Source organism: Pogona vitticeps, chromosome 1 (assembly GCF_051106095.1).
Source record: "Pogona vitticeps strain Pit_001003342236 chromosome 1, PviZW2.1, whole genome shotgun sequence".
Lineage (NCBI taxonomy): Eukaryota > Metazoa > Chordata > Lepidosauria > Squamata > Agamidae > Pogona > Pogona vitticeps.
Window position 1 is genome coordinate 276,369,116 of NC_135783.1, and position 27,907 is coordinate 276,397,022.

Here is a 27,907-nt window from a genome sequence, read left to right on the forward strand (position 1 = left end):
GTGTCATCGTGGTTGGAGGCTTGGGGCTGCCTCCTGCTTCGGAGTGAGCGTGTGTGTGAGTGTCTGCAGGGAGGTAAGCTGCTGTTTTCTCCTTTTAAAAAATTGTTCTGGATGGGTTTTGGCTGGAGTGGGTATGTTTCTGTGCTGTGTTGTTGGTGGCTTTGCTGTTTATTTTTGGAGGGCTTTTTTCTTCTTCTCAAACCTCAGCAACGGAGGTGAATTTACTTTTTGTTTATGGACTTTTCTTCTTCTTCTTAAGCCTCAGCAACGGAGGTGGCTTTAGTGTTTGTTTTTGGAGGGTTTTTTTCCTTAAATAAGACAGGGTCTTATATTAATTTTTGCTCCGAAAAACACATAGGGCTTTTTTTCAGGGGATGTATTATTTTATAGTCATGTCATCTTCTGGTTGCTTTTTGGGGTAGGGCTTATATTACAAGCATCCTGAAAAATCATACTAGGGCTTATTTTCAGGTTAGGTCTTATTTTCGGGGAAACAGGGTAGATATTGGGAATCAGGTTGCCACATCAATCTGTTGCAACAAAAATAACAAAGAGCTTTGTAGCATTTTAAAGAATAACACAATTTATTTCGTATAATGTTTTATGGACTGAAGCATCCACCATTAGATGGAGTGGCCTACAGTAAATGAAAACAAATGTGCCAAATGTAAAGAATTAGTATCTCCAGTTTATGAATGTGGGATCTTGTGCTTCTGTACCCATAATTCAAAATGCCATGAAATTGCCCAATATTTCTTCACAATATCATGCCTGGGTTGCCAGCAGGAAAAAGGATGCCAAGCTTTACATAGCAAATGGCAGCCTGAATGTTGACAATACCAATGGCAGCAGCCAAGATGGTCTACAGGATGCCCTCTTGTGCTCACTACCATTCACACTTGTTGAAAAAACAGCTCTGACAATTGCATTGTGTTGGATGAGAATCATAGAATCATCGTAGGGATGGAAGGGACCTTGGAGGTCTTCTAGTCCAATCCCCTGCCCAAGGCAGGAGACCTCATACCATCCCGGACCTCATATCATCCTGGACAGATGGCTATCCAATCTTTTCTTGAAAACCTCCAATGATGGGGCACCCACAACATCAGGAGGCAAACTGTTCCACTGCTTAATGGTTCTCACCACCAGGAAATTCCTCCTTAAATCCACGTTGGATCTCCCTCTGACAGGTTTTCACCCATTGGTTCTTGTCCTACCCTCTGGCACAATGGAGAATAAACCAATGCCCTCTTCCCGGTGGCAACCCTTCAGATATTGGGAGACTGCTATCATGTCTCCCTTCAGTCTTCTCTTCATTAAGCTAAACATACCTAGTTCTTTAGTTGTTCATAGGATTTAGCCTCCAGTCCCCTTATCATCTTTGTTGCTCTTCTCTGCACCCCTTCCAGAGCCTCAGCATCTTCTTTGTATTGTGGTGACCAGAACTGGAAACAGCAAGTGCAGCCTCACCAGAATGTTACAGAGTGGTACTATCACTTCCTGGGATCTTGATGCTATCCCCCTGTTGATGCAGCCTAGGACTGTGTTGGCTTTCTTGGCAGCTGCAGCACACTGTTTACTCATCCTTAAGTGGTGGTCCACCAGGACACTTAAATCCCTCTCACAGGAGTACTGTTGAACCAGATACCACTTATCCTTTACCTAAGTGCAGGACCTTACTTTTACCGCCACTGAACTGCATCTTATTGGATAGGGCCCAATGTTCAAGTCTGTCTAGATCTTTCTGCATATTGAGTCTATCTTCCAAAGTATTAGCAGTTTTCCTCAGCTTGGTGTCATCAGCAAATCTGATGAGTGCTCCTTCAATCCCCTTATTCAGGTAATTTATAAAGATTTTGAAGAGCACTGGGCCCAGAACAGAACCTTGAGGGACTCCACTGCAAACTTCCCTCTACTACACATGTGTAGTCCTCAATGGAATGTGTGGTTCCATTGAGGACTACACCTTGAGTGTGGTTGGTCAGCCAGCTGCAAATCCATCTAGTACTTGCGCTGAAGCCTGAGCTGCAGGGTCAGAAGACCAGCAGTCATAAGATCAAATCCACATGACAGAGTGAGCTCCCGTCACTTTGTCCCAGCTCCTCGCCAACCTAGCAGTTCGAAAGCATGTAAATGCGAGTAGATAAATAGGTACCATCTCAGTGGGAAGGTAAAACGGCGTTCCCTGGTCACGCTGGCCACGTGACAAGGGAAACTGTCTTCGGACAAGCACTGGCTCTATGGCTTGAAAAACAGGATGAGCACCGTCCCCTAGAGTTGGACAGAACTGGACTAAAAATGTCAAGGGGAACCTTTACCTTTACTATTTTATGCAGAAGTAGGTTGTTGCCTACCTTATCAAATGCCTTACTGAAGTCTAAGTATCTATATCCACTATAACCACTGTGTTTCCTTGGTCCACTAATTTAGTCACTTTATCAAAGAAAGCAATAAGATTTGCTTTGACCTGTTCTTAAACCAATGTTGGCTTCTAGTAATCACCTTGTTATTTTCTAGGTACTAACAAAATTGCTGCTGAATTATTTTTTCTGGGATTTTCCCAGGTATTGCTGTCAAGCTGATTGGTCTGTAGTTTCTTGGATCCATCTTTTCCCTCTTTTTGAAGATTGGAACCACATCAGCTCTGGCAGTTTGCCCATGCTCCAGGAACTCTTAAAGATTTCATTCAGTGGTTAACTGATGAAAAAAAGAGTAAGCTTTTGGGATTTTCCTTTGCATGGTATGACTTTACAAATGGTGCTGGTCTGAAATCCAGTTTCAGAGTTATACTTCTTTGGGGGGGGGCTGTCCCCCTTTTTAGAATTGCTTTGTAGAATATTGATTTGCTCTGATGCACAATAAAATAGCTGGACTACTGTGCAGCCATAATATTGTAGAGGAAATAAAAGGGTGGTCAAGCTGCTAATAAAGCTGCTGCTGTAGTTTGTTGTCACTTACAGTAGTAGTGCCAAATGTGATAGTCCTCTGAAGAAAAAAGAAGAAAGTTGTGCTGCAGCCATTGCTAATGGTGATCCCCATTTCTGAGAAATGCTGTAGATTATTTTCTTCCCACTGAGAACTTTGGTGAAATACTTCCTCCATTTCACTGCCCCAAACAGGGCAAAGAATTTTGAAAGGCTGTTTTTGTAGAGTTAGAGCTTTAACACCTACCTTGATGAAACGCTCCAAAGAACTCAAAGGATTGAACCACATTTTGTAATATTTGAGTTAGCCTAATAATCCTAATAGTCTTGTAATGTATCCAGGTGGCTAACATTTATAGAATCATAGAATAATTGAGCTGGAAGGGGCCTGGAAGTCCATTGAGTACAGTGCCATGCTCAATGCATATACAAGCATCTAGATACATAGAAAGAGAGAGATGAATGTATCATAATCCAGTTTATCTTTTTGACAGAGAATGTTTCTCAACTTATAGTGACAGCAAAATAAATCCTGGCCAGAATCCTGTTGGTGATCAAATGAGGTTTCCTTAACATGCTGGTAATTGATCAGATGCATCTTACTCATGTGCCTGGTCACAAACCTGATTGCACAAACAAGATGCACACTAGTGTCTTGTCAATTGGCCACAATTAGCCATGCCAAGTTATGTAAACCTTATGTAAACAACAACTGAATTCTGGCCATTCTGTAATAATAACACTAAAGCTTACTTAATAATAAAAGTCAGTAATGTTTGAAGAAGGTGAAGAACAGAATGAGGATAGCGTGACCTTCTCAAATTTAAAAATGCAAGGAAAAGCACTGGGAAACAAAAGATGGACAGATCAGTGGCAAAGCAGACAAAAGTTGCACACAGTGAAAAACCTTTTGAGAAGTGGAAAACAGAAGCCTCTTGATGATAACACAGCGGGCTCATTTAGTGTTCCAGCAGCCTTCTCTGTCTTCCATCACAACAGCTTTTGACTTTTATCTGAATTCCAACTCCAGACAAACAATTGATTCTCTTCATCTTCAGATGAAATACAATCCTGAGGCAAAGGATTGCCCTAAATTTTGTACCAAAAGAAGTTTGTTGTAAGTAAGAAAAGGGGAGGGGAATGATATTATCAAGATGATGACTTTGCTGAAAAGGTTCAAAGATAAACAGGTAGTCAAACTACACATGTTGCCTCTTTCATTCAGTGTCTTGTTTTCTTTGAATGAATCAGCTGGGGAAAAGGTAATTGTAGGACAAGGAAAGTCATGTCAGTCCTATAGGCCTCTGCATTTTATAGGTATTTAGTACATTTGTTAAATCATATGTGTATCTGTGAGTAGACAGAAATTCAAGGATGTGAATACTTTTGTCCTTTATTCTCTGGATATGAAAAAAGAATTGTTGATTTTTTTTTAATATGTAGAAGGAACCACAGGAACATCAAATGGTACAAAATATATTCCATCACACAAAGCTGTAGAAAGTTGCACATATTTATAAATACTGCTGCTGGAAAAATGCTATGTGGGTATGCTAAACCACCAGAGAGAGAAACAAGTGAATCATAAATTAAATTAAGACTGAATGTGCTCTAGAAATCAATGATGAAACAGAGGCTGTCATACTGAGGCTGTTGTATTCTGGGCACATCATGGAGAAGGCAAGATTCTCTGGAAAATACAATACAATAATGGTAGGAAAAGTTGAAGACAGCAGAAAAAGAGGAAGGCAATAACAACAACAACAAATGAATTAGTGGCCTCCAAAAAAAGGTCCTGCCATTAGCAGCTCTGTTCAAGCCCTACAAAATAAAGGCCCACGGTTTCCTCTATTAACTTTTCCTGGATTTTTTTAAAAATGAGTCTTGTGTAGTAAATATGATGACTTCAGTTTAATCATCTCTAATCTAGATAGAGTTCAGGCTTGATTCGCTCTAACATCCACTTATGTATATTTCTGGTTCTCCATTATATCCATAAAGCTCTCCTTCAAAACCACTTTTCAAATATATCATCTCCCACTCTGCAGCTTTTTTCACTGTCAACTCTCGCATCTGTACAATCAGGAATACCGTCATATAGATGATTTGGCCTTGGTTTCCAGTAATACATCCTTCTCTTAAGGATCTTTTCGATTTGCTTCATAACTTCCCTTTCACGTCTCAGGTCTCTTCTGATTTCTTGCCTGCAGTTTCCATTTGGATTGATGACTGAACCAAAGTATCTTTGTAACTACTTTGGTTTCTTCACTGTCAAAACTAAAGCTGCATACAGTGGGGTCTTGACTTGAGAACTTAATCCGTATTGGAAGGCGGGTCTCAAGTCAAAAAGTCTGTAAGTCAAGTCTCCATTGACCTACAGTGCATTGAAAACCGATTAATCCCGTAACAGGCCGTTTTTGTTCCATTTTGTTTTTGTTTTTTCCTGGTCTGTAAGTCAATTCTCAGGCTGCAAGTCAAACCTAAATTTTGCGGCCAGAGAAGTCTGTAACTCAAAAAGTCTGTAAGTCAAGCCGTCTGTAAGTCAAGGGTCCACTGTAATTATTTGGTAATCATGATTTTGTCTTATGTTCACTAATGTTCAATTGTGATCTTGGTTTTGCACTTTCTTCTTTCACAGTCATCAGTAGTTGTTTCAAGTTACTGCTGATTTCTGCCAGTAATACAGTGTCATATGCATATCTTAAATTATTGATATTTCTTTCACACATTTTCACTCCTTTATTTGAAGCTAATCCAGCTAATCCTTGCCAAATGCCTTTTATTCGACTAATTTTCAGGTATCAACTCCATTTGTTAGGCAGTTTTAGTAAAGGTTGCAAAACATTATTTTATGCTACTGTAGAGCTGTAGAACTATTGATGTTTCTGCTAAATTATTAGTTCATTAAGGCTTTGTTTTTCATTTCACACACACACACACACACACACACACACACACTGTATTATGTGTGCATTTGTGTGGTGAAGCACATATTGTCTGCACTGGAAAAGATAGACAGTGAGTCAATCACAATTTTGTGTTCAAGGTAGTTCTTATAAACCTAGTAAGTGCTGAATTATCAAATGGTGTTTGAGCTCCCCTGCTACTTAATTTAGTTAAAATTTTAGTTAGAAATTAGATGGTTTAGTGTACATTTAAGGGACTACAGACTTTTGGTAAGTCTAATTATACAACTATACAGTACTAAGCTACTAATCATTCATTCATTCATTCATTCATTCAGACATTTTGGGGGTGGAGTAGAGGTAAATATCAAATTATAATCCAAAGTTGTCTTATTGCAACTACCAACACTCCATTCTCCACCATTAGCTTAAATATATGGAGAATTAGAGGAGACTAAAGACTTACGGAAGGTCTAAGAGCAAATCAGTGGTTCTGATGTCATTAGTGCCAGATAGTATGGGAGAGGGTAAGAAATCTGAACTATTGATCCTGACATTCAAATTTCTCTACCATCACATATTCCAGTAGGTTCTTACTTAATGTGTTAAATGAATGGGTGGGAAGACAGATAGCTACATACTGATTGGAGTAAGAAGTGAGGTAAGTCATAATATGTGAAGAGCTGAATAACTGAACAACTAGTTGAGAGTTTCATATCTGAAGAATTAAGACATTTTTGATACTGACATAATAACCAGAAAGATAATAGTGACCCAAGAGGCATACTCCAACTTAGATGAACTATGCAAAGAAGAATCCTTTTTCAAAACCAACAACTTAAGTATACAGTGATACACACAGGAAATAACTGCTGGTGGTTTAGGTATCTGGTTGCTGAGCCAGTGGTTGAGAACTTGATTCCCTGCTGTGCCTCCTTGACAGGGGATGGACTTGATGATCTATAGGATCCCTTTTAGCTCTGCAGTTCATTGGATAAGATTATCCAATTAAAGTGATGTATTGCTAACTAATTTGTAACTTCAAAATATGCCATTAAAAATGCTCTATGAAATCTAATTGAGATTCAAACCCAAAATTGAAAAAGACATATTACAAATTCTGCTAATAGAATTGCCAGGTTTCAGTTCTGGCTAGAATCTATGGTCTCAAAGAATGGTGATGCTTCTGTGGGTCTCCAGACAGGATAACAAATCTCAACACAAGTGGTGCTGGGCAAGGAGAAAGACTGGTTTTACTGTGCATGGTGACTTCAATGCCTGGATACCAATCTCCTCCTCACCCCCTACTGATGTCAAAGCTCACTGGTTCAGCCCACAGATGGTTTCTATGCATGTTACATGTATAATGTATTCCTTTACCTCAGAGACCCGTATTTGCACAAGCCATCCATTTTGCTATTCTGTCTCTAACACAAAGACATTTTGCAAATGTTACACAAGGGTCTGTTCATTCTTCTCAGGTTTTGAATATGTTGACCTAGCAAGCCAAGTTACCAATACTCGAAAAAGTGATTCTCTAGAGGTGATATTCTATTAAAAGAGCGGTCGAGTGAACTGTAGCCATCTCTATAGCATAGTGTGTTAACAATTACAAGGAAAATGACAAGAAAGAGAGAAACAGCGGGCCCACATGACATCTTGAGGCATCAGATAAGAGAAACATTTAAAAGAGGAACTTGCTTCTCCAGCATGCAGGCTAAGTGTTACTATGCCTTGGACCCTGGTGTGATTATAGCAGATCTGATCTATGCATCAAAGTATTTGGAAAAACAAATAGCAATGCCCTCATACCAAGAGGGAAGGTGTGCTAACAAAGGGGAGCATCCTTCTGTCTTACTTTTGGTGGGAAAGGAAGAGGCATGGGTTTTTGTAATTCTAGGATTTCCAGTCACAGAAGTAACCGTAGAAGGCCCTTGACAGGGACTAGGACGTGGTGGCGCTGCGGGCTAAACCGCAGAAGCCTGTGCTGCAGGGTCAGAAGACCAAGAGGTCATAAGATTGAATCCACGCGACAGAGTGAGCGCCCGTCGCTTGTCCCAGCTCCCGCCAACCTAGTGGTTCGAAAGCATGCAAATGCAAGTAGATAAATAGGGACCACCTCGGTGGGAAGGTAACAGCGTTCCGTGTCTAAGTCGCACTGGCCATGTGACCATGGAAGATTGTCTTCGGACAAACGCTGGCTCTATGGCTTGGAAACGGGGATGAGCACTGCCCCCTAAAGTCGAACACGACTGGACAAAAATTGTCAAGGGGAACCTTTACCTTTACCTAGGAATTCTGGAACTAGGAAAAGGGTAATCAGAAGGCAAAGCAGATGTCTTTCTGCCACCATTATCTGCTGCACTCCACATGGTTTGGCTAGAACAAATGATAGAATGCCCTTGCAGTCACACTGCTTCCTGGGAGTTGCCTCACTGCTCCATAGGAGGGTGAGTAGCTCCTCCTATAGAGTCTAATGGGTAGCAGAGACTGTCCCATCCATCAACCATTAGGGTGATGGCTGGAAGCAGTGTGAATGAAGGGAACATTCCCTTCTGCTTATCAGCTAATACATATGGAGAGAAGCATAACATGGAGTTAGAAATACATCTGTTTTGCCACCTGGTTTCTTTCCTCCCAGTCCCAGAAGTCTGCCTTCAGGATTTTAGGGAAGTTCTGGAACTACAACTCCTAGAATTGTGAAAATTCTATCCCTAGAAAGGGTTACTGACAGGAAAAAGCATTCACTCATACAGTCCATCACCTGCATTCTGAAGTGGTACAAGCTGGGAGTTATGCCATGTTTTTTATTTACTTGTTTCCTGATATGCAACATAATTCCAAGAAAAAAGGCTTCAATAAAAAGAATTTACAGGTAAGTGTATATGAGATTACAGTCTAAATCAGATTGCCAAAACCCCAGTCAAAATTATATAAGGGCAGAATCATGCCTTCTTGTTTTTGCTTTCAATTTCATTAAAAATGCAGAGTAATGCCTTGCATATATAATGCAATATTTATATTTATTTTATTTTGGTGTAAGACCAAAGCAAGTATGAATCACGTCCTTGCATGAAAAGCAATACAATCATAGTCTACTTCAAAGCAACTAAAGTTATGGAAAACACTTCAGCTTTTCATGCTGCTCAATAAAAATTAAAAGAAACATAGCTGAGACTTCAATATATTACACAGAAAAGTGTGATGTGTACAATTTGGTACATACCCAGACCTTCAGATTCAAATAGACAAGTATCATCGACTCCCACATCTCTGCACCAGGATAAGAAATTTGCAGTATTATCTCTTGCAAAAAAAGATCCAGATGGTGCATTGGCTTTGCAGGGAATTTTCCTCACTGGCATGATCTGTAATAGAAAGAAAAAGGTCCTCTCGTTGTAAATACACATTGTTGATTCCTTGGTTAGACAAAACTGCCAGTTTGATTGGTGACCAAATGCAAGCCTGAACTATAGTAGGCTCTTTGAATCAGTTGCTGAATGATGAGAAAATCTTACTGATTCACTGGGGCTACTCTAGGAACTCTTGGAACTACCAGTTAGATTCATACAATTGTTCTTATTGCCTAGGGTAGTATGAGGCCCTGGTCACACAAGGGAAATGTTCTGTAGTTCTTCTGATACTTCCCATATCTATGTTGTATTGGATTGCAGTCATGTGATATATATATACTGGTATGAACGTCCCAAACACACTTAGCGGTGGTGGTCTATTTCCTCCTATTTGAATTAATATGGCCAGCTACTCATTGTTGCCAGTTTATGTTCTCTCTATCCTCAACAGTCCATTTATGCCCTCAATTTAAAAAAAAATATTGATATTGATACAAGTCTAAGTAAGGGTTTTTCTGAGATCTGTCCTCTGTTGCACTGGTTGATCCTGGTTGATTGCACACAATGGACACTGGACCACCATATGTCACTGTATATCCACTGGACACTGGAATACGGAAGTCAAGCTGCACAGGTATACTCTATCTAAAAACCTAGGCATAGGTTCACCCAGTTATCAATTTAGGGGGCTATGAATACAAAAAAAGGCACACTCTTAGCAGTAAGAACAATAGGCTCTACCTACACATTTGAACACACAGGCAGTTAGGAAGGGCTGACTATAAAATCTTTTTCATTACATGCAGCCAATGATGATGAACACCCTCAGTTCGATATATCATTAATATGGACTTTTTTTTTAAAAAAAAACATCCTGGCTATAATGTACTTTTAGCAACATATCAGTGTACCAGACAAGACAGGGGGAAAAAACCAAGACTATGCAAACCACAGTAATGGTAGCAACCTTACAACTTTTGCCTCAGAAAAGAAGCGGGGCAGGTTGTACACACAGGCAAACCCAGTAAGGAATGCACCAGTACAACAGACGTACAGAATAACACAAGCCTCTCAGGGACTGAAAAATAAACTGCAGTTACATTACTGGCAGGGAATATTTTTCAATCTTGTGAACCGTGTGACCAGGAAAAAAACAACAACACTATGATATAATTGGTTGATAACTAGAGGACATTTCTCTCATGTGACCAGGGCCTGAGTTTAAAGATCTATCAGGCTGTGTCTATCATGAACATTCTTCCCATCTTACTGAAGATCCTTAACCTACTCATGAAAGGCTAGAGATTCAGAATGGCTAGAGATTAACAGGTATAGAAATAGTCAAATTCAACAGTTTCCATCTGATACTAACTTTTAGGTTCTAGGTATAAAAATCTGCTAAGTGCATGCATTAGAAATAGTTGGAGTGAGTTATTCAATGTTTTCTCATCCCTCAGCAAGTGGAACTAAAAATAAACAGCTATACTACAGCTTGGCTATTAAAGTGATTTATTGAGTATCTGCTGCTGTTCTGGAACTGATTATTAATTCAAGATTTTATTTAAGCCAAGTACTAGAAAGCACAAGTGATGGCTGCAAAAGCTTCCAGCTTTGTGTCCAGGTGTAGATTGCTTGTGGACAGAAGGAATACAAAAAATTTCATATAATTCTTGGAAGTACCACAAAACACTGAGGAGTGGGGTAAGCCAAACAACAACGTGGAATGGAACAAATTCAACATCAATGAGTACAGGAAACTAATTACACTGATATACTATTCTAGTTGAAAGGGTAATTTGTCGCATTGCAGTCATTTGGGTAACAGACTAGACGTTGCTAGAGGCACCTAAGAGCTTACTTTGGGGACTTATATAGATATCAGACTGGCTCCATAACCATTCTCCTTCTACAGCATGGTTAAAGTTGCATTGTGCCTTCTGGTTATCAAATGTGCTTTTAATTTCTTCTTAAATAAAATTTTATTTATCTTATTGCACATCACTTTCAGGATCCAGGTTGGAAAAAAATGGTTCATGAATAATGGTAATAAATAAATAAGAACGGAGTAAAACTAATTGTTAATCCTGGCTAGAGTGGACCTATTGAATCAACTGGAGCTTCATAAGTGTCGACTTAACAAGCGTCATCAATTCAGTAGATCTTCTCCAACAATGAGATTTAGCTCAGTATATATAGCCTGGGAAGCTCAGGCCGCAGTATGAGGCATTTTCACACATGGCTCAGGCATACGCACACCACATCACAACATGGTTTCAAATCCCTCTCTCTCAACACATGTTTTGTCTGTGTCACCAGCAAACCAGATGGCAGCCTGTTGACAAAAAACTATATAGCTGCTCACTGCTTGGAGCAATCTCCATACAGAAGTAACAGCAAGTTTGCACAATATGACAGCCATCTTGTGAGAAATGCTACTTTATTATCAATCAAGGTGTTGATAATGCACTTAGAAATGCAACAAATACCTGCTTAACCAATGACAATTTGCCATTATGACTAACATGATTGCCAAATTCTGGCCATTGACTTTGCAAACAAAAAAAGGTTTTCAATGGGCACAGAAAAAATGCTGTATTAGTGCCAGCCAATCTCCATAACGAGAGTATTCTGTATAGTTGGGTGGCATAGGCAAAAAAGCTCTCTCTCCCCTTTGTTCATACATAAATCCTATTCAGCTTTAATAAGCCATGTTTACTGCAAATGAAATACAAGGAGTATGTTGGCCTTGCCCATCCCTCTATTATTACTTTCCTCACATCAAACTGAGTATCTGGAGACCTTGGAGGCTCTAAATGTGAACCAAAAGATCACTGCTGTTTCAGCATTCTGGCTCAAGTGTGGAACATCCAAAGATGCAGCCGGGTCTCTTCTTTAGATTGTCATTTTTGCATGACAAAAGTGGTGGAAGAAGAGGTAGCATGTTTGCCTCATCACATGCGGTATGCACATGCTATATAAAGGTCCTAATAAGGCTGTAGCTGGCTGGATAGCTCAGTGTGTTGGGTACCCAACCAGGTCGGGAGTTCAACTTCCCACTGTGTCTCCTGGGCAAAAAGCCAGCCTGTGTAGTCCTGGGCACGCGAAAAGGTCTTAGAGTATCTTCAGAAGAAGGAAATGGTAATCCACTGATGAGTATTCTATATGTAGAAAACCCTGGAAAAGGCCATTGTAAATCAGAAACAACTTGATGGCATGTAAATAAGCAGAGCTCTAATGCATCCAATGCACTTGGGGAAGAACTCACCTTGGCGATCTTAAGTCACAGGCAGGTTTATATTGGGAGAAAGGCCTGCAGGTATTTGGATCCCAAGCCACGTATGTTTTTAGACCACCATGAACACCAGCACCTTGAATTTGGCTCAATATTTGGCTCATGGTGCTCTTGCAGAATCAGTATAATATGATTCTACCTGGTTATGCAATTAAAATTCTGGTTGCCCTATTTCACAATTACTTATAGCTTCCAGATAATCTCTTATGTTACAGGAATCTGGAAGTTACTCTTGGGAAATTGCAAAAGTGTGAATCACTGCAATCAGACAATCCTTGCAAGAGTCATAACTAAGTACAGTGGTACCTCGATTTACGAACTTAATCTGTATTGGAACGGCGTTCATACGTCGAAAAGTTTGTAAATCAAGGCAAGATTTCCCATAGGAATGCATTGAAAACCATTTAATCCATTCAGGCTGTTTTTTGTTCTTATGTCGAGGTGCTGTTCGTAGGTAGAGGCATTAGTTCCCATAGGAACTAATGCAAAGCCGGTTAATCCGTCCTCTACCACTAGGGGGAGAATTTTTTTATTTTTCTTCTTCTTTTGACCGAAAATGAACTTAGGTCAAAAAAGGGCAGGAGAGATTTTTTTTCGTGTTTTTTTTCATTCGTAAGTGGAAGCAACTTTTTGCGAACGGAGCCATTCATAACTCGAATCGTTCACAAGTGGAGACGTTCATAATTCGAGGTACCACTGTAAAACACTCTCCTAGACATTAAAGTGGCTTAATCCTCAAGGTAGGCTAAGGGAATCTAGGATGCCCTTTCCAAAGATGGCAGCTGCAGCTTCCCTACCCTAAATGAAGCCGCAGCCACCATCTTTGCAAAGGGCAGCCAGTCTCCCTTTTTACAACCTGTGGCTGTGGAGGCCTGATGGAGACCTCAGCAGTAGTTATTAAGGTAAGGGGGTATCAGTAGGAGTGGGGTCTAAGGTAGGGAAAGGAAGGGGGTGGGGGTAGGCTGTGGTATTGGGTGGCTGTGTGGGGTGGTGGCTGCCTTTCTGCTGCCTACCAGCTGATTGGCGGACAGTAGGCAGAATGGTGTTTGTTTTTGTTTGTTTTTTAAATATGGGGGATGAATAAAAATGGGTAAATATTCGTCCCTTCATATTCATAGGGGGGGTCTCTAGAACCCACAAATACGGACCGACAAATATTTAACAAAATGGCTATATTCGTCGGAAAAAGCAATCCGTTTTTATATTCATCCTCATCTCTAATGTGCTCATTCAAGGAAAGTCCAACCTCATTTAGAATCATCAGGCCACTGGGTGTGAGAACTACTTCCCCCAAGATTTCCATCTTGTTGGAAATTCAGCTTCTATTTTATTTATTTATTGTACCACCATCTGTCACACAATTACAATCCTTTTCTGTGACCATACCCATTATCTTTGAGATTGGAATACTAGCATAGAAATCCAACTACCATAAAATGAGCATAACAGTGGGTGCTTATTTATGTTCAGCCATATTCATAATAGGATTAGTCCCGTCTGTGCTCTCATAATCATTCCGCCTGTTTCCCACCTACATATTCCCAATAAACCAGTGCCATGTTTAGGTCTGTAACAGGAGCCCACAAGGCAGATTGAAGCACCTACACAAGTTTCAGATAAACAACCTGTTGTTCAATGTCTGAAACTCAGCTGTAACCTTTTCTTCCTCCTGAGCACAGACTATGTCACCCCAGGTTCCACTCTTCTAAGGCTTAAAGGCCTCAGGCTTGGAGCCAAACATTTCATCTCCTTATGAGTTTCTACTGACCAAACTGCTGGCAGATGGGTTCTAGGATTATGGTTTCTCCAAAAGGCATACTGGAGCTAGCATTTGGAGCCATCTGCACAGGTTCAAATTAATGGATCTTAGGCTCTGTCATTCTGCTTGGGCCTGGTGTTTCCCTTCTTGTTTTCCCTCATTCCTCTGCCTTCAGCTAAATCGCTGCTGGACTCCTGGGTTGTTACACTCAGGGAATTAATTCCTAGATAGCCTTTCCTGGAAAACCAGGACAATCTCTTATACCTCCATAGGAACTGCATGAACATCACCCATCATAACTAATAACTCTCCAAGAACACTCTGCAATCCCTCGAATTCCCTAGTCTCTTAAGGCTGACCATCTTAACATTTACACCATTCTAATATTTCTGGCCATTATCTCTTTAAAATCTAGCAGGGAATGCTGTGACTATGAAAAATTGGTCCCACTCTCTCAAAATCAGAGTTCTTGTCTCACATACAGTTGAAAATACTATGTCAGCTGACGTCTGCTTTGAAGCTCTGCAATTGTCCTTTAAATAGTTATTGTCTCCAAGTGCTGTCTACTTCACTGAGTTTTGATATAGATTCAGATTTGAGCTAACATACCCCCTATGGAAGAAGGGAGATATGTGAATGTTACTTAATACAATCACTCAGACAGCTCAATGCACTTATTATGAGCCGCAGAATAACTTCCAACTTGTGTGACCTAACAGGGCTTTCAAGTTATGTGGGATGTTCAAGGAGTGGTTTACCACTGCCACCCGCCAGTGAGTTTCCATGAGTGGAAATTTGAACCTAGGTCTCTTGACCCTAGTCTGACACTTACTCATTACAGGCCAGCACTCAAATTGCAACTTCCCCAATATAAAAATATAATACAATATGACAAAAATGCAACCAACATAACTAAAGTTCTGCCCATACCACCTATTATATCAACAATAACTGCCTTTGTAATGTTTTGCTGGGCACCTTTTCTCATAATAATTTCTGCTTCCAACTAATTTTATGTCAATTGAGAAACTACAACCCATATGTCTTCCTATTTTGAGGTTAGGTCGCCTGGCATCTTTCTTTTTCTTTTCCTTTCCTTTCCTTTCCTTCCTTCCTTCCTTTCTTTAATGGTACCCTGCAAGTTATAGTCTCCCTATGGAGATGTTCCAGGTAACTAATCTGACTAAAATTCAAGTTGCTTCCAGGTTAGTAGGTCTTTTTTCTGGAAAGGAGGTAATTTTTAAATTCATATTTTACAAATAAATGAGCTGGATGTCACTGTAATAATAGCTATATTTTTATGCTTCCACTGTCCTTCTATCATTTATTACAACTGAATTTTGATTTTTCTTAATGTGTGTGTGTGTGTGTTTAATCTTTAAAATGTAATTTCACCCTGTCCAGTGTGAGGTCTGTTCTTCCTAGTCTGTCTTTTGGAGGCTTAATTGATTCCTGTTCAGTCACAATATACTTAAAACTGACCCTTTAATTTGTCAGTTCTCATTGCTTCAGAGGAAGGCTTTAATTGCTATTTTCTTCTCCATAGCCAGAATAATTGCTTTCTCATTTGGGAGCATTTGTTATTATTTCAAACAACTGTAATAGTGAAATAATACAGAGTAAAATAAATGAATGAATGTGTGACTGCTCTGGCAATAAGCAGGAAGCTGGAAATTATAACCCTCTCCAAGTAATGGAATCTAACTGATTACAATGTAGATTTGTGAATAATGTAGCTATGCGTGACCAGTGAGAAATGTCACAGAAATGCTGGAATTATAAAGTCATTGACTTTGAAGGACCCAGGAGGAAAGTAGCAAACGCACGCTTGAAAGATTCTAGAGGAAAGCATTTCAAAGCAGGAAAAATAGGAATTTTCCTGAATGGGACTGATATTTGAGTAAATATGTATTGGGGCTAGTCTTTGGAGATGGCTATTGGAAGTGGCATGCAATGCTACCAATTCTTGGTTTTGCTTCCAGGAGCAAACCTCTTAGAGGCTCTTACAAGGGGACATCCACTAATGGTACCAAACATGTCCAAGAACCCCCAATAACACAATGGTATACTTTTTGCCTTGAAATGCCTATTTGCACTAAGAGGGGGGAGGTGTTTCTTGTCATGGATATCAGTATGGCCAGAATATTGCTCTGTGACTTAAATGAAAGTAAGATTAAACTTATACTGAAGGACTGCAGGGAAATATCTCTGTTTTCTTCTCACCTAATAAATTTCCAACCACCTAAAAATAACTAAGAAAGTCCTTTTTATTATTCTCAAATCTGTTAACTGTAAGTTCTAACTCTGAAATATGAATACTGTTATTTAAGGAAGGTTTGGTTCTCAAGTGCTTTTTTAAACTTTTTTTTAATGACTTGAATTTCTCCAAAGTGTTTTGGAACAGATCATCCTGACATAATTAGGTTTCCATATGGCAAATGTGACTTTTGTTGACATAGTAGAGTATAGCCACAGTTACTTTAAAACAGCAGTGCTCACAATTGCTCCTATCAAATATCACCAAAAATTTTAAAAAATAATTCCCCAGTCTCACTTTTTTTACAGGCCTGTCTTACTGATGTGCATGCAGGAGGTTTAATGCAGGATGTGAAAGTGTGAGTGAAACATATGATGTCAACCTGGAAAAATGTGGTCAGGTTTGCTTCTGCACCCCCAAGAGGAGCTACGGTTCTATGAAATCACATGGAAAAAGAAATATATTGATATAATTTTTCCAAAAGCGATTCCATAATTTTGTTTTAAAATGTTTGCTTTGTGGAGACTCAAGGCATATTTTAAAATCTGCTGTAGAGAGAAATAATCCTTTATTTCACTACAAATTCCTGTGAATCCATAAATCCTGAAACAGTAAGAGTTGTGGCTAGCCAGGTAGTTTATAGGGAAAGGAACATTATCCTTTTGGTCAGTTAGGTTATTAAAATATGACAATTAATCTTTCTTCAGCATTGCAGTAATAATTGATACTATGATATAATTAACTGACTATAGAAAATAAAGACTTCTGGTATCTCCGATCTTTTCTTGTAAACACTTCCCACATCTGAGGAACTCTGTCTTTTCTGGTTCCTGAAGTCCATCTTCGTAGTGTTCGTCTATGAGTTAATGAACATGTACAGCAGAATCTGAGGGGTGAGCTTTTCTCAGACTGTCCCACTTGAGACTACAGGTACCTATAAACACTCTTCCCTGAGGAGGAAAAACATCTGTATACAGAAAGCTAACATATCAAAGAGTTACCAGCCTCACTCCAGACATGCACATCTCCATACAGAGAAATGAACACATAGTAAAGGAAAATGTGTATTAAAATGTGTATACTGGGGAACTACACAAAAATATGTTATATGAAGGAAGCAGGTTTATACACACTGAGAAAAGTGTGGGGAAAATGTGCATACAACTGTTTAAAAAATTTCCTGATGATTTTTAAAATTAATGTCATATTTGCAAACGAATTTGTGTATGAGGCAAGGTGTTAATTAGGGCCTCAGGGAGGCAAAAATGGAATGAGTGCACCTCCTGATTTAGATTGTGTATAAATAGCTTCAGAAACTGCAAGAAAGAGTCACCATTGCTCACATGCTGTGCATTTTGTAGAACTGGTACATTATTTAGCCTGATACAGCTACAGTAAACCAGGCTTAACATTTAAGGATTTTCCCAAGACATTTTAGCTGCCTTGGAAATCCCTCCTCCCCATAGGTTTTCCAAAAGGAAACATCCTCTGTTCTCAGACAGATTGGCTGTTGCATCTGATTTCAATACATTACTGCAACTGAATGTGGCTCAATTGGTTCAACCTCTTTGTGTGTTTTTCCTTGATTTTACTGATGTGTTTTACCCACGTTCCCCCTTTATTTTGCATTTTACTGCTGTTCTCAATCATAGATTAGAGAGCTAGAAGTCCAACTCTCTCAGGAAATCCACAGCTAAATAACCTCTGACAAGTAGGCATCTAATTTGTTTAAAAATCTCTATAAAGTGGAGTGCCTCACCCCCCACCCAAAAAAAGCACAATTTGGTTGTTGAATACCTTTTACTATCAATACATTTTCCTTACTGTTTAGGTGAAATCTGCTTTCTCAAAATAGGAATTCATTTCTTTGTATCTTTCCCTTTGGAACTACAGAAAACAACTTTGTGTCATCTTCATGCCTTCTTCCCCTATTCAACTTCTGTAGCATAACCCTCATCTTTGTGATAAAAAAATCTCTGATAATCTCTCTTTGTATACAATCAGCTACAAATCCAACTACAGTGGTGCCTCGCTAGACAGTTAACCCGCATGACAGTTTTTTCGCTAGACATTGACTTTTTGCGATCGCTATAGCAATTCGCAAAACAGTGATTCCTATGGGGGAATTTCGCTGGACAATGTTTGGTCCCTGCTTCGCAAACCGATTTTTGCTAGACGACGATTTTGACAGCTCCCTCCGCGCTCACAAAACAGGTGTTTTGGGACCTAAGCATCGCAAGACAGCAATTTAAACAGCTGATCGGCGGTTCGCAAAGCGGGTTTCCTATGGCCGATCTTCGCTAGACAACGACAATTCTTCCCCATTGGAATGCATTAAACAGGTTTCAATGCATTCCAATGGGGAAATGCTTTTCACTAGACAATGATTTCGCTAAACAGCAATTTCAGTCAAACGGATTATCATCGTCTAGCGAGGCACCACTGTATTAACTTTTAAAGAGTTATTCTGATAATATAAAAAGCTGTTGTCAGTTGTACCACTTAGTCCAGTGGTTCCCAATTCATGAGAGCAGGGTAAGTCAGCAGTTCCCAACCTTGGGTAGTCCTGGACTGCAACTTCCAGAAACCCCAGTCAGCACAACTGGTGGTGAGGGCTTAGCCAGTTGTGCTTGCTGGGGTTTCTGCAAGCTGTAGTCCAAGAACACCTGGGTTACCCAAGGTTGGGAAGTGCTGACCTAGCCTGATTTCATGAGTTATGCCCATTCTTTCCAAATAACCAACATTTAACTTTCTATTTTGTTTTGTTTTTTGTTTTTGAAACTTCAGATGCACTGAAATAGGAGTAATAAATGTAAAAATTCAGGCAAACCCCAAGAAGCCATTGAGACAAAATGAAATTTGTTGTCATGTGCAACTTATCTCACATCCTTCCGTTTCTTTCTGTTTGTACTGAAAATAGGCAGCCTTACACTAATTTCCACAAAATTAGTTCCAAATGGTGCTTTATTTTTTATGAGCCAAGAGTCAAGGAAATAACCCAGGACAGCAATTTAGATAATATAAAGAATCTCCTCTTCCTCTGCTTTTTTGTTTTGTTTTGTTTTTCGTTTCGTTTCATTTTGTTTTTTACATACTGCCTGTGCTGTCATTTTTCAGACTGACAGATGCTTGGCTATGTTGATGCTGTCACCCAAAATGCTCGCATGGGATTTCATTCATGACTTTTCTGAAGCTTAGTTTGATACTCCTCTAATAAAATATTTCATTTTCGTCTCTTGTGATAAAGCTTCTTTTTTTTTTAGCTCTTCTAATCAAAAACCACAAAGAAGCTGCTGAGATTTGGGGAATTCAAAACTGGGTTGGGTGTATTTATATTTTTTAAAAATGAACTGAGAAACGTGTTGGAATGTGAAGTGACAGAGATAAATTTCCAAACTTGTTTGAAATTCTCAGGCACAGCATTTCTAAATGCACTCATCTGCATAGTGGTGGTTGGTTTTTTGGTTTTATTTTTGTTTAAAAACAAACCAACCCAAAGATGCACACACATGCTACAAACATTGTCCCTCAATCATGTTTTTATCCATCAATGCTCCTGTGGGCTGGGAGAAGATACTATGTCATCATGACACAAAGGGATGACTCCCTAGTTCCTGGTATCATACAATCATAGAATAATTCAGATGGAAGTGGCCTATAAGACCATTGAGTCCAACCTCATGCTAAGTCAGGAATCCATATCAAATTAGATCTGAGAGAGGCTGTTCAATTTTCTTTTGAATGCCTCCAGCATCGGAGCATTCTCTACCTCCTCAGGTAATTGGTTCCAGTGTTGTACTGCTCTAACAATGAAGAGGTTTTTCCTGTTATTCAGCCTAAATCTGGTTTCCTGTAAATTGAGCCCATTGTTATGTTCCCTAACTCTTGGATGATCAAGAACAGACCCTGTCCCTCGTCTGTATGACAGCCTTTGAACCATTTGAAAGGTGCTATCATATTGACCCTCAGTCTTCTCTTCTCAAGGCTAAACATGCCTAGTTCTTTTAGTTATTCCTCCTAGGGTTTATTTTCCAGCCCCCTGATCATCCTTGTTGCCCTCCTCTAAACTTATTCATGTTTGTTGGCATCCTTCTTAAAGTGTGATGTCCAGAACTGGACACAATACTGTAGATAAGACCTATCCAGTGCTGGACTAGTACCTCATGGGATCTGGAGACCACACCTCTGTTGATGGAGCCTAAAATAGTATTTGCCTTTTTGCAGCCATATCACACTGTTGGCTCACATCACACTGTCGGCTCTACAGCAATTCCAAGATCCTTCTCACTTGTAGTATTACTGAGCCAAGTATCATCCATGTTGCTCTTCCATTTTGTAACTGTGCATTTATTTGGGTTTTTTCCCCTAGGTGTAGAATGTTTGCACTTACCCTTGTCAAATTTCATTCTGTTGTTTTCAGCTCAAGGGATACAGCACCCTGTGCTCTTTCCTCTGAAAGTCTAGGAGTTACCAGTTTTTTGGGGATCCCTCCCCCAGCTTGAAGGGTCAAGCTTATTCAAGGTGAATGGCTCTTCTAGAAGGAGAATAATAAACAAGGGACACAAGGTTCTACAGGTCCCCCTACCTAAGAGGTTGAGAGCTGATATTGTTCAAACTGATGCCTGTCGAGACTGGCCATTTTGGGTGTGGGATGGATTGGACTACAAAGGGTCTGTTTAGTGAATGATGTGTCATTTGGCCTGCTCCTCCCATCCCCACAACTAATGACCCCTTGTAGCTCAATCAGCTGTCAATTGTGTGCTTTCCCTTGTCTTCTGCGGAGCAATAGGGGAAGTGGGTTGTCTTCTCCCATGCAACAGATCCACTCAAATCAAGATTTCCTGGTTTACTTGCAAATAAGTCTACCCGCTTTACTTATGAGTAAGGAAAAAGACAAGGACAGCTGATCAGTGGCAGTGGAGAGCTGGTTGCGGTGCCAGGGTCAGAGGGGCTTGAGAGCTCACTGGAGCTGTGGTGGCAGAGGCAACACCAGCCTTCAGGGCACTGCATAGCCACCATGCCATGGCAAGCCCAGTCTCAGCCAGCCTCCTGGGCTTCTCTTCCCCACCTCGCACCTGAGCCTGCAGGGCTCCAAATTGTGCTAAATAGGATGCATGCCTCAGACAAGGGTCAGAAAGGTCTGGGTCAACTAATAAAGAGGAAAGATGGACAACATCTTTTTTTCTGTGCTCAACAATTTCATCAGGGTTACATATATCATAACTATGTGCCACTGTGAGCAGGCTTTCAGTTTCAGTTATCCTTTGGTATACAGAACAAGGAATAATAATAAGTAACCCACTTTATACTAGTGGCCTGATCATGACTCTGAGCCTTGGTCCCTCTAGGTCAGTGTTGTCATCACTGACTGGCAACTGTTTACTGGGGTGAGGGCAGAATAGCATTTTTAGTATGGCATTTGAGTCTTTCTAATAGCTGTGTTAATTACTGTTTTTAGCTTTTAAATGTTGCCTTTTAATGGTGCAATCTGCCTTCGGTCCTCTTTAAGGAGAAAGGTGGTAAACAAACAAACAAGCAAGCAAGCAAGCCATCAGTGCAGAAACTTAAGGAGCCTTGTGACACAGTGGTTAAACTGTAGTATTGCAGTCAAAACTCTGCTCACAGTCAACATCCAGTCCCTGTGGATCCTGGCAGCCGGCTTGAGGGTGACTCAGCCTTCCATCTTTCTGAGGTTGGTAAAATGAGCACCCTGTTCACTGGGGGTGGGGAGCAATATCTAGCCGGTATAATTAAACTGTAAGCCACGTAGAAAATGCTTTACAGACCATGGGGCAGTACATAAGCAGCACACTTTGCTTTATAACAAACAAATGGATAAAGCACTAAATTCCAAATATAAAAGCAAAACTCAAAACAACACATAAATGCAAGTATCTCTTCCCATTAAGTGTCTTAAGAAGCATGACTCCAGACTTCCCTGGTGTCATGCTTCCTCCTATGCCGTGCAGGGACACCCAAGACAGACAGGTCATAGTGGAGAGTTCTGACTAAACGCGATCCACCTGGAGCAGGAACTGGCAAGCCACTCCAGTATCGTTGCCCCCCCCAAAAAAAAAAAAACACAAAGAACTCCATGGACAGAAACAAAAGGCTAAAAGATAAGACACTGGAAGATGGGCCCCTTAGGTCGGAAGGTATCTAACATGCTACTGAGGAAGAGCAGAGGACAAGTACAAGTAGCTCCAGAGCTAATGAAATAGTTGGGCCAAAGCCGAAAGGACACTCAGCTGTGGACGTGCCTGGAAGTGAAAGGAAAGTCTGATGCTGCAAAGAAAAATACTGCACAGGAACCTGGAATGTAATATCTATAAACCTTGGTAAGCTAGAGGTAGTCAAACATGAGATGGCAAGAATAAGCATAGACATCATGGCCATCAGTGAACTAAAATGGACAGGAATCGGCGAATTCAGTTCAGACTATTATTATATGTACTATTGTGGGCAAGAATCCCATTGAAGAAATGGAGTAACCCTCATAGTCAACAAAAGAGTGGGAAAAGCTCTACTGGGATACAGTAGAGTCCCCTGGACTGCAAGGAGAGTCCCCTGGACTACAAGGAGAACAAACCTATCCATTCTGAAGGAAATCAACCGTGAGTGCTCACTGGAAGGACAGATCCAATACTTTGGCCCTCTCATGAGAAGAGAAGACTCCCTGGAAAAGACCCTGATTTTGGGAAAATGTGAAGGCAAGAGGAGAAGGGGGCAACAGAGGACGAGATGGTTGGACAGTGTCACCAAAGCTACGAACATGAATCTGACCAAACTCTGGGAGGCAGTGGAAGACAGGAGGGCCTGGCATGCTCTGGTCCATGGGTTCACAAAGAGTCAGACATGACTAAATAAACAACAACAACAAAAGGGCATCCACTGATCATTAGCTTCCATTTGTAGCCATCCCATGTTTTCTCATCATTTCTTGAATTATTTTTATTAGTAGAAAAGAACCCACCAAGGAGAGAAAGCTGGAATACATGCATGATGCCTTTGATTCCTAGGAGCCCTCCATCTGGACTTACATTGGAATTCAAAACACTGTTAGTTCATTGGAGCTGATGTAGTCAGGATGCATCTGTTTCTAAGGTCTATTAATCAATAGTTTAATTTTAAACATAATTTAAACATAATTCCACAGGAATTTCCCAGAAACTCAGGTAGAACCATGCACTGATGCCCAGAAGCTGTAACATCATCCATTAATGGAGAGTCCCTATGCACACATGCAGACTCTCACATTACAACACACTAAGCAGTTATAAAGCCATCTGAGTGATTTTAGAGCACTTAAGAAATAACATGACAGTGATGTATTATCATGTCTCTGGTACAAATGGGAACAGAAAGCCTTACCAACAATTAAAACAATATATCTCCCTTTATATCTTAATACAGACCAGCTCATTCCACTCCACAAGTGCCTAGGAAGGAATGGTGATAAATCATATAGATATCTAAGCATTCTTATAGTATTTCATGGGCCAATATTATTTCTGCATCTATAAAAGAGTCATGAAAGCATGGAAATGATTAACACAGAATATTTGTTAAATATTCTCTATTAAAGATTAGTTAAAGGTGTAGGTTATAACTAACAGACTGTGCCCATCAGCAATAGCTGGAACCTGGCAGTTGCTTCACTGTAACTGAAATGGTAACTCCTAGGTCTTAAATATGGAAAGGAAAGAAGCCCATGTAAATAGTGTAGTTATATAGAACAGATCCATAGGGTCTCTTCCATCTATACAGTTCTAAGTTTGTTAGATTATATTAAATGTGATGACCATTTCGGCATTTCATCTTGGTTCGTGGGCCATCAAAACTGATGACCCATGAACCATGAATTACGCCCCCATGACCCTACAACAATTGAATCAATTTGCCATTTGTTGGGGTTTTTCATTTGTTTTTTGCTTTCTCTCCTCTTGCTATGCCGAACGGGGCATCGCAAGAAGAGGTAAAGCAGGAATCAAAGCAATCCCGCAGCCATGCTGCCTTAGGAAGCACGGCTGTGGGATCACTTTGATGCCTTTCCCCCTCCTCTTGCATTTGGTAAGGGATCAAAGTGATCCTGCAGCCAGTCTGTATTGGTAAGACAGTGCAGCTGTGGGATGGCTTTGATCCGTGCTTTCTGTCCTCTTGCTATGCCCCACAGGCTGCAGGATCCCTTTGATCCATTTTCCCCTCCTCTTGCTATGCCCCACAGGGGCAGGAAGGAAAGCAGGGATCAAAGCCATTTCACAGCTATGGGCTGGAGGATCCCTTTGATCCTTCTTTGATCCCTTCTCTCCTCTTCTTATGCCACATGGGCATAGGAAGAGGAGGAAAGGGGAACCAAGCCATCCCCCTGCCCTGGGGGTGGGATTCCCTTCGGACAGGCTTTAGCAAGTTGCCCAAAGGGAAAACCTGTCTCTGCTTATGCCCCCGAGGAACAGCTGATAGGGAATGAAGAGACAAATATAAAATGTTTATATTCATTGCTTCATATTCGTTGGGGTCTCTGGACCCCAAAAATATGAAGCAATGAATATCTGACAAATCAGGGATATGTAGTGAATATCCTTATTTATTTTTATATTCATCCCCATGTCTAATGATGACCATCAAAGACCTTGAAAGAACCAAAGAAGCTGAAGGATCAGGTATCTCACATAGGACTAGAGATGGACACAAACCACAAACCACAAAACATCCAAACCTTTTTTTTTAAAAAAAAAAATGAACCACAAACTGGTTTGTTCTTTTAAAAAGTTTGTGCCTAGGGAAAGGGGAAACTAATCCTCCACCCCTCCCACTACCTCCATCACATCCTTGCCTGGCCCTGCCGTTTCCTCCTCCTCCTCCTCTTCATCCTCCACTGCTGCCACCATCTTGAGAGACAATGACCCAGCTCCCAGAAGGCTGTTGTTGAACTGCAGCACTCATCAGCTCCAGCCAGCATTGCCAATGGTAAAGAATTCTGGGAGTTGCAATCCAAATCCATTTGGAGAGCTATGCTTCACTCACCCCAAATTGGTAGGAACTTTTCCAGGGCCTCAGGCACAGCATTTCCCAAACCATCCTGGAAATATTGAAAACTACATCTACAATCTTTTTCAAGCAGCTAAGCTTTAGCCTAGCTCTTTATAGCCCTGTGCCATTTGTGTGTATTTTACAACTGTATTTGATGCATGTGTTTATGAGATCCTTCTTGCTTGACTTAACAGGTCTTTGCAGTTTGGTACAACTATGCATAGCTGTTTGAGCATGTGCTTCAGTAGAGACAGCAGATGAGACTGGGATTGGTTTCATTTGCCTGTTTTAAATCACAGGCTGATTTTTAGGGCCTCTGGAACATGAGTGTAAGACATTGTTGTTCACCCAGACAGAGATACAATGGGGTCTCTTCAGAGCAGCTTTATAATCTTGTACACATAATCTTCTCCAGATGGAGTTGCACATGTTATCATAAGGTTCTATCCTAGCAATTCAAATCATACATTGGTGACATCTTTGAAGCAATAAAGTGCCAATATATGAGTAAGATTGTTTGTAATGTACGAAATGCACCCAGAATAGCAGATAACATAATCATAGAATTAAGCATGTGAACGGACTTTGGACATACCGGTATGTGCAAAATTGGTCCAAATCATGTGTTTATGCAATTTCAGGATGCCTAATAAGACCATCAAAATAATTGTGTCTTTGGGTTTTGGTAAAAGAGACATAAAGAGTAAACATAATACATTTGAACTAGGGGAACATTGGGCTAGGAGACCTGTCCTACTCTTCCATGCTCTCATGTGAAGCATCCCAAAAGGGCACCACCCAAATGGCATCTGTCACTGATTTTAATTTTAATTTTAGGGAAGATCTATATGGGTGGAAATGACTCATAAGGCAACTTGGTCCTAATTAGTTCTCTAGGGACAAGAATTAATACACTGCATTAAGACAGGGAGAAGACAGGAATCCATATGATCTGTGAATGCAAAACAAAAGGATGGGTGGTGCAATTTGGATCAGTTGAATCTATTCCAGACTTCAGAAGGCAGCCTCCTGTAGAACACTTTCCAATAATCTAGAATAAACATGGCATGTCAGCAAGGGCTATGTAACTATCCCACAGAGCTCAATGCCCAGATGTATAATCACAGCAGCTAATTAGTTGCTCTGGAACTATTTATTGTCTCGTAGAATAAGAAAGCACTTTGCACGTGCTTAAGAGCACTCTTTTCTCCTTACATAATTCAGATCTAAGACACAGGCTGAAACTACATTCTCTGGAATTCAGCCATAATTTGGGGCTACATTTAGAGTTTATTATACATGGTGGGAATCAAGCCAGAGACTTGCATGCTGTACTGTATTTCAGTTACACCTAAGACATGAGTGGTTTAAACATCTCTCAACAGAGTTTGAAGGGCTGGTGAAGAGCCTATGGTTCAGCCCAATTAGGAGGTACAATCTAAGTTCAGTTCAAGCTGAGAATAGTGTGCCCTTTTATGTGACCAAACCAGCTCAGAATATATGTAGGAGGCTGCCAGTTACAAAGCATCCTACAATCAAAGTCTCCTTCCATTGGAAAGGTCAAGGAGAAGCATGTTGGCTTAAATTCTTCTCTAATAGTGCATGCTTTCTAAATGGAGGGAGATGCAGTTGTGAAAGTACACTTGACAAACTGATGTGTGAATTTGAATGAGGCAGGAGAGAGGGGAACTATGCCCCAGGAACCTGCAAATTGCTCTTCCCTCTCTCGATGGAAATCAGCAAAAGAAAAGTAAGAATCATCATGAGTTCTAAGGTTTATTGCTACCCACACCTGCCATCAAAGACTATGTTGCTGATCTCTTCCTTCTCAAGCAGTATTTAGTAGGCAAATGTGTTTTCGCTACATGAGGCTGTACTGACTGGGCTACCAAAAGAAGCTCATCAGCCCAGCCTGCTACCTTGCTTTTCTTTCTTTCTTTCTTTCTTTCTTTCTTTCTTTCTTTCTTTCTTTCTTTCTTTCTTTCTTTCTTTCTTTCTTTCTTTCTTTCTTTCTTTCTTTCTTTCTTTCTTTCTTTCGGCTACAGAACCATTCCATCCCCCACTTCGCTGTTGTTGTTGTTGTTTTTATTGTTGTTTCAGGCCCCGGTGTTATTCTTGAGTAATAATAGGCTAAAGGTAATCCATCTTCAGGTAATTGGAACAAGGCCCTGAATATTATCCTGAGAACTATTAACACACATGTTATTTCAATTTATTTTAAATTTTTTTTTTTTTTAAAAAAGAACATTTCTTTAATAATTCCATGCTAACGTGGGCTCTGCACATACCGCACATGCCTTGGCGCTTTAAATTTGTTTGTACAGCTGCAAAATTCTCAAATTAACTATCTGTCAGAAGAGGTAAAATATGGCCTGGAGAGTAAGGA

The 27,907-nt window shown here is 40.3% G+C and overlaps 1 protein-coding gene across 3 annotated transcripts in view; it reads right to left on the bottom strand.

Moving 5' to 3' along the window:
• The window catches only part of GAS2 (growth arrest specific 2), a 144,549-nt gene that overhangs the window by 72,352 nt on the left and 44,290 nt on the right, over positions 1-27,907 (bottom strand). For all 3 annotated transcript variants that reach the window (XM_072985875.2, XM_072985877.2, XM_072985876.2), the window contains one exon: positions 9,057-9,198. In XM_072985875.2, the coding sequence (XP_072841976.1) occupies positions 9,057-9,198 (142 nt within the window). The remainder of the gene's footprint in view (positions 1-9,056; positions 9,199-27,907) is intronic.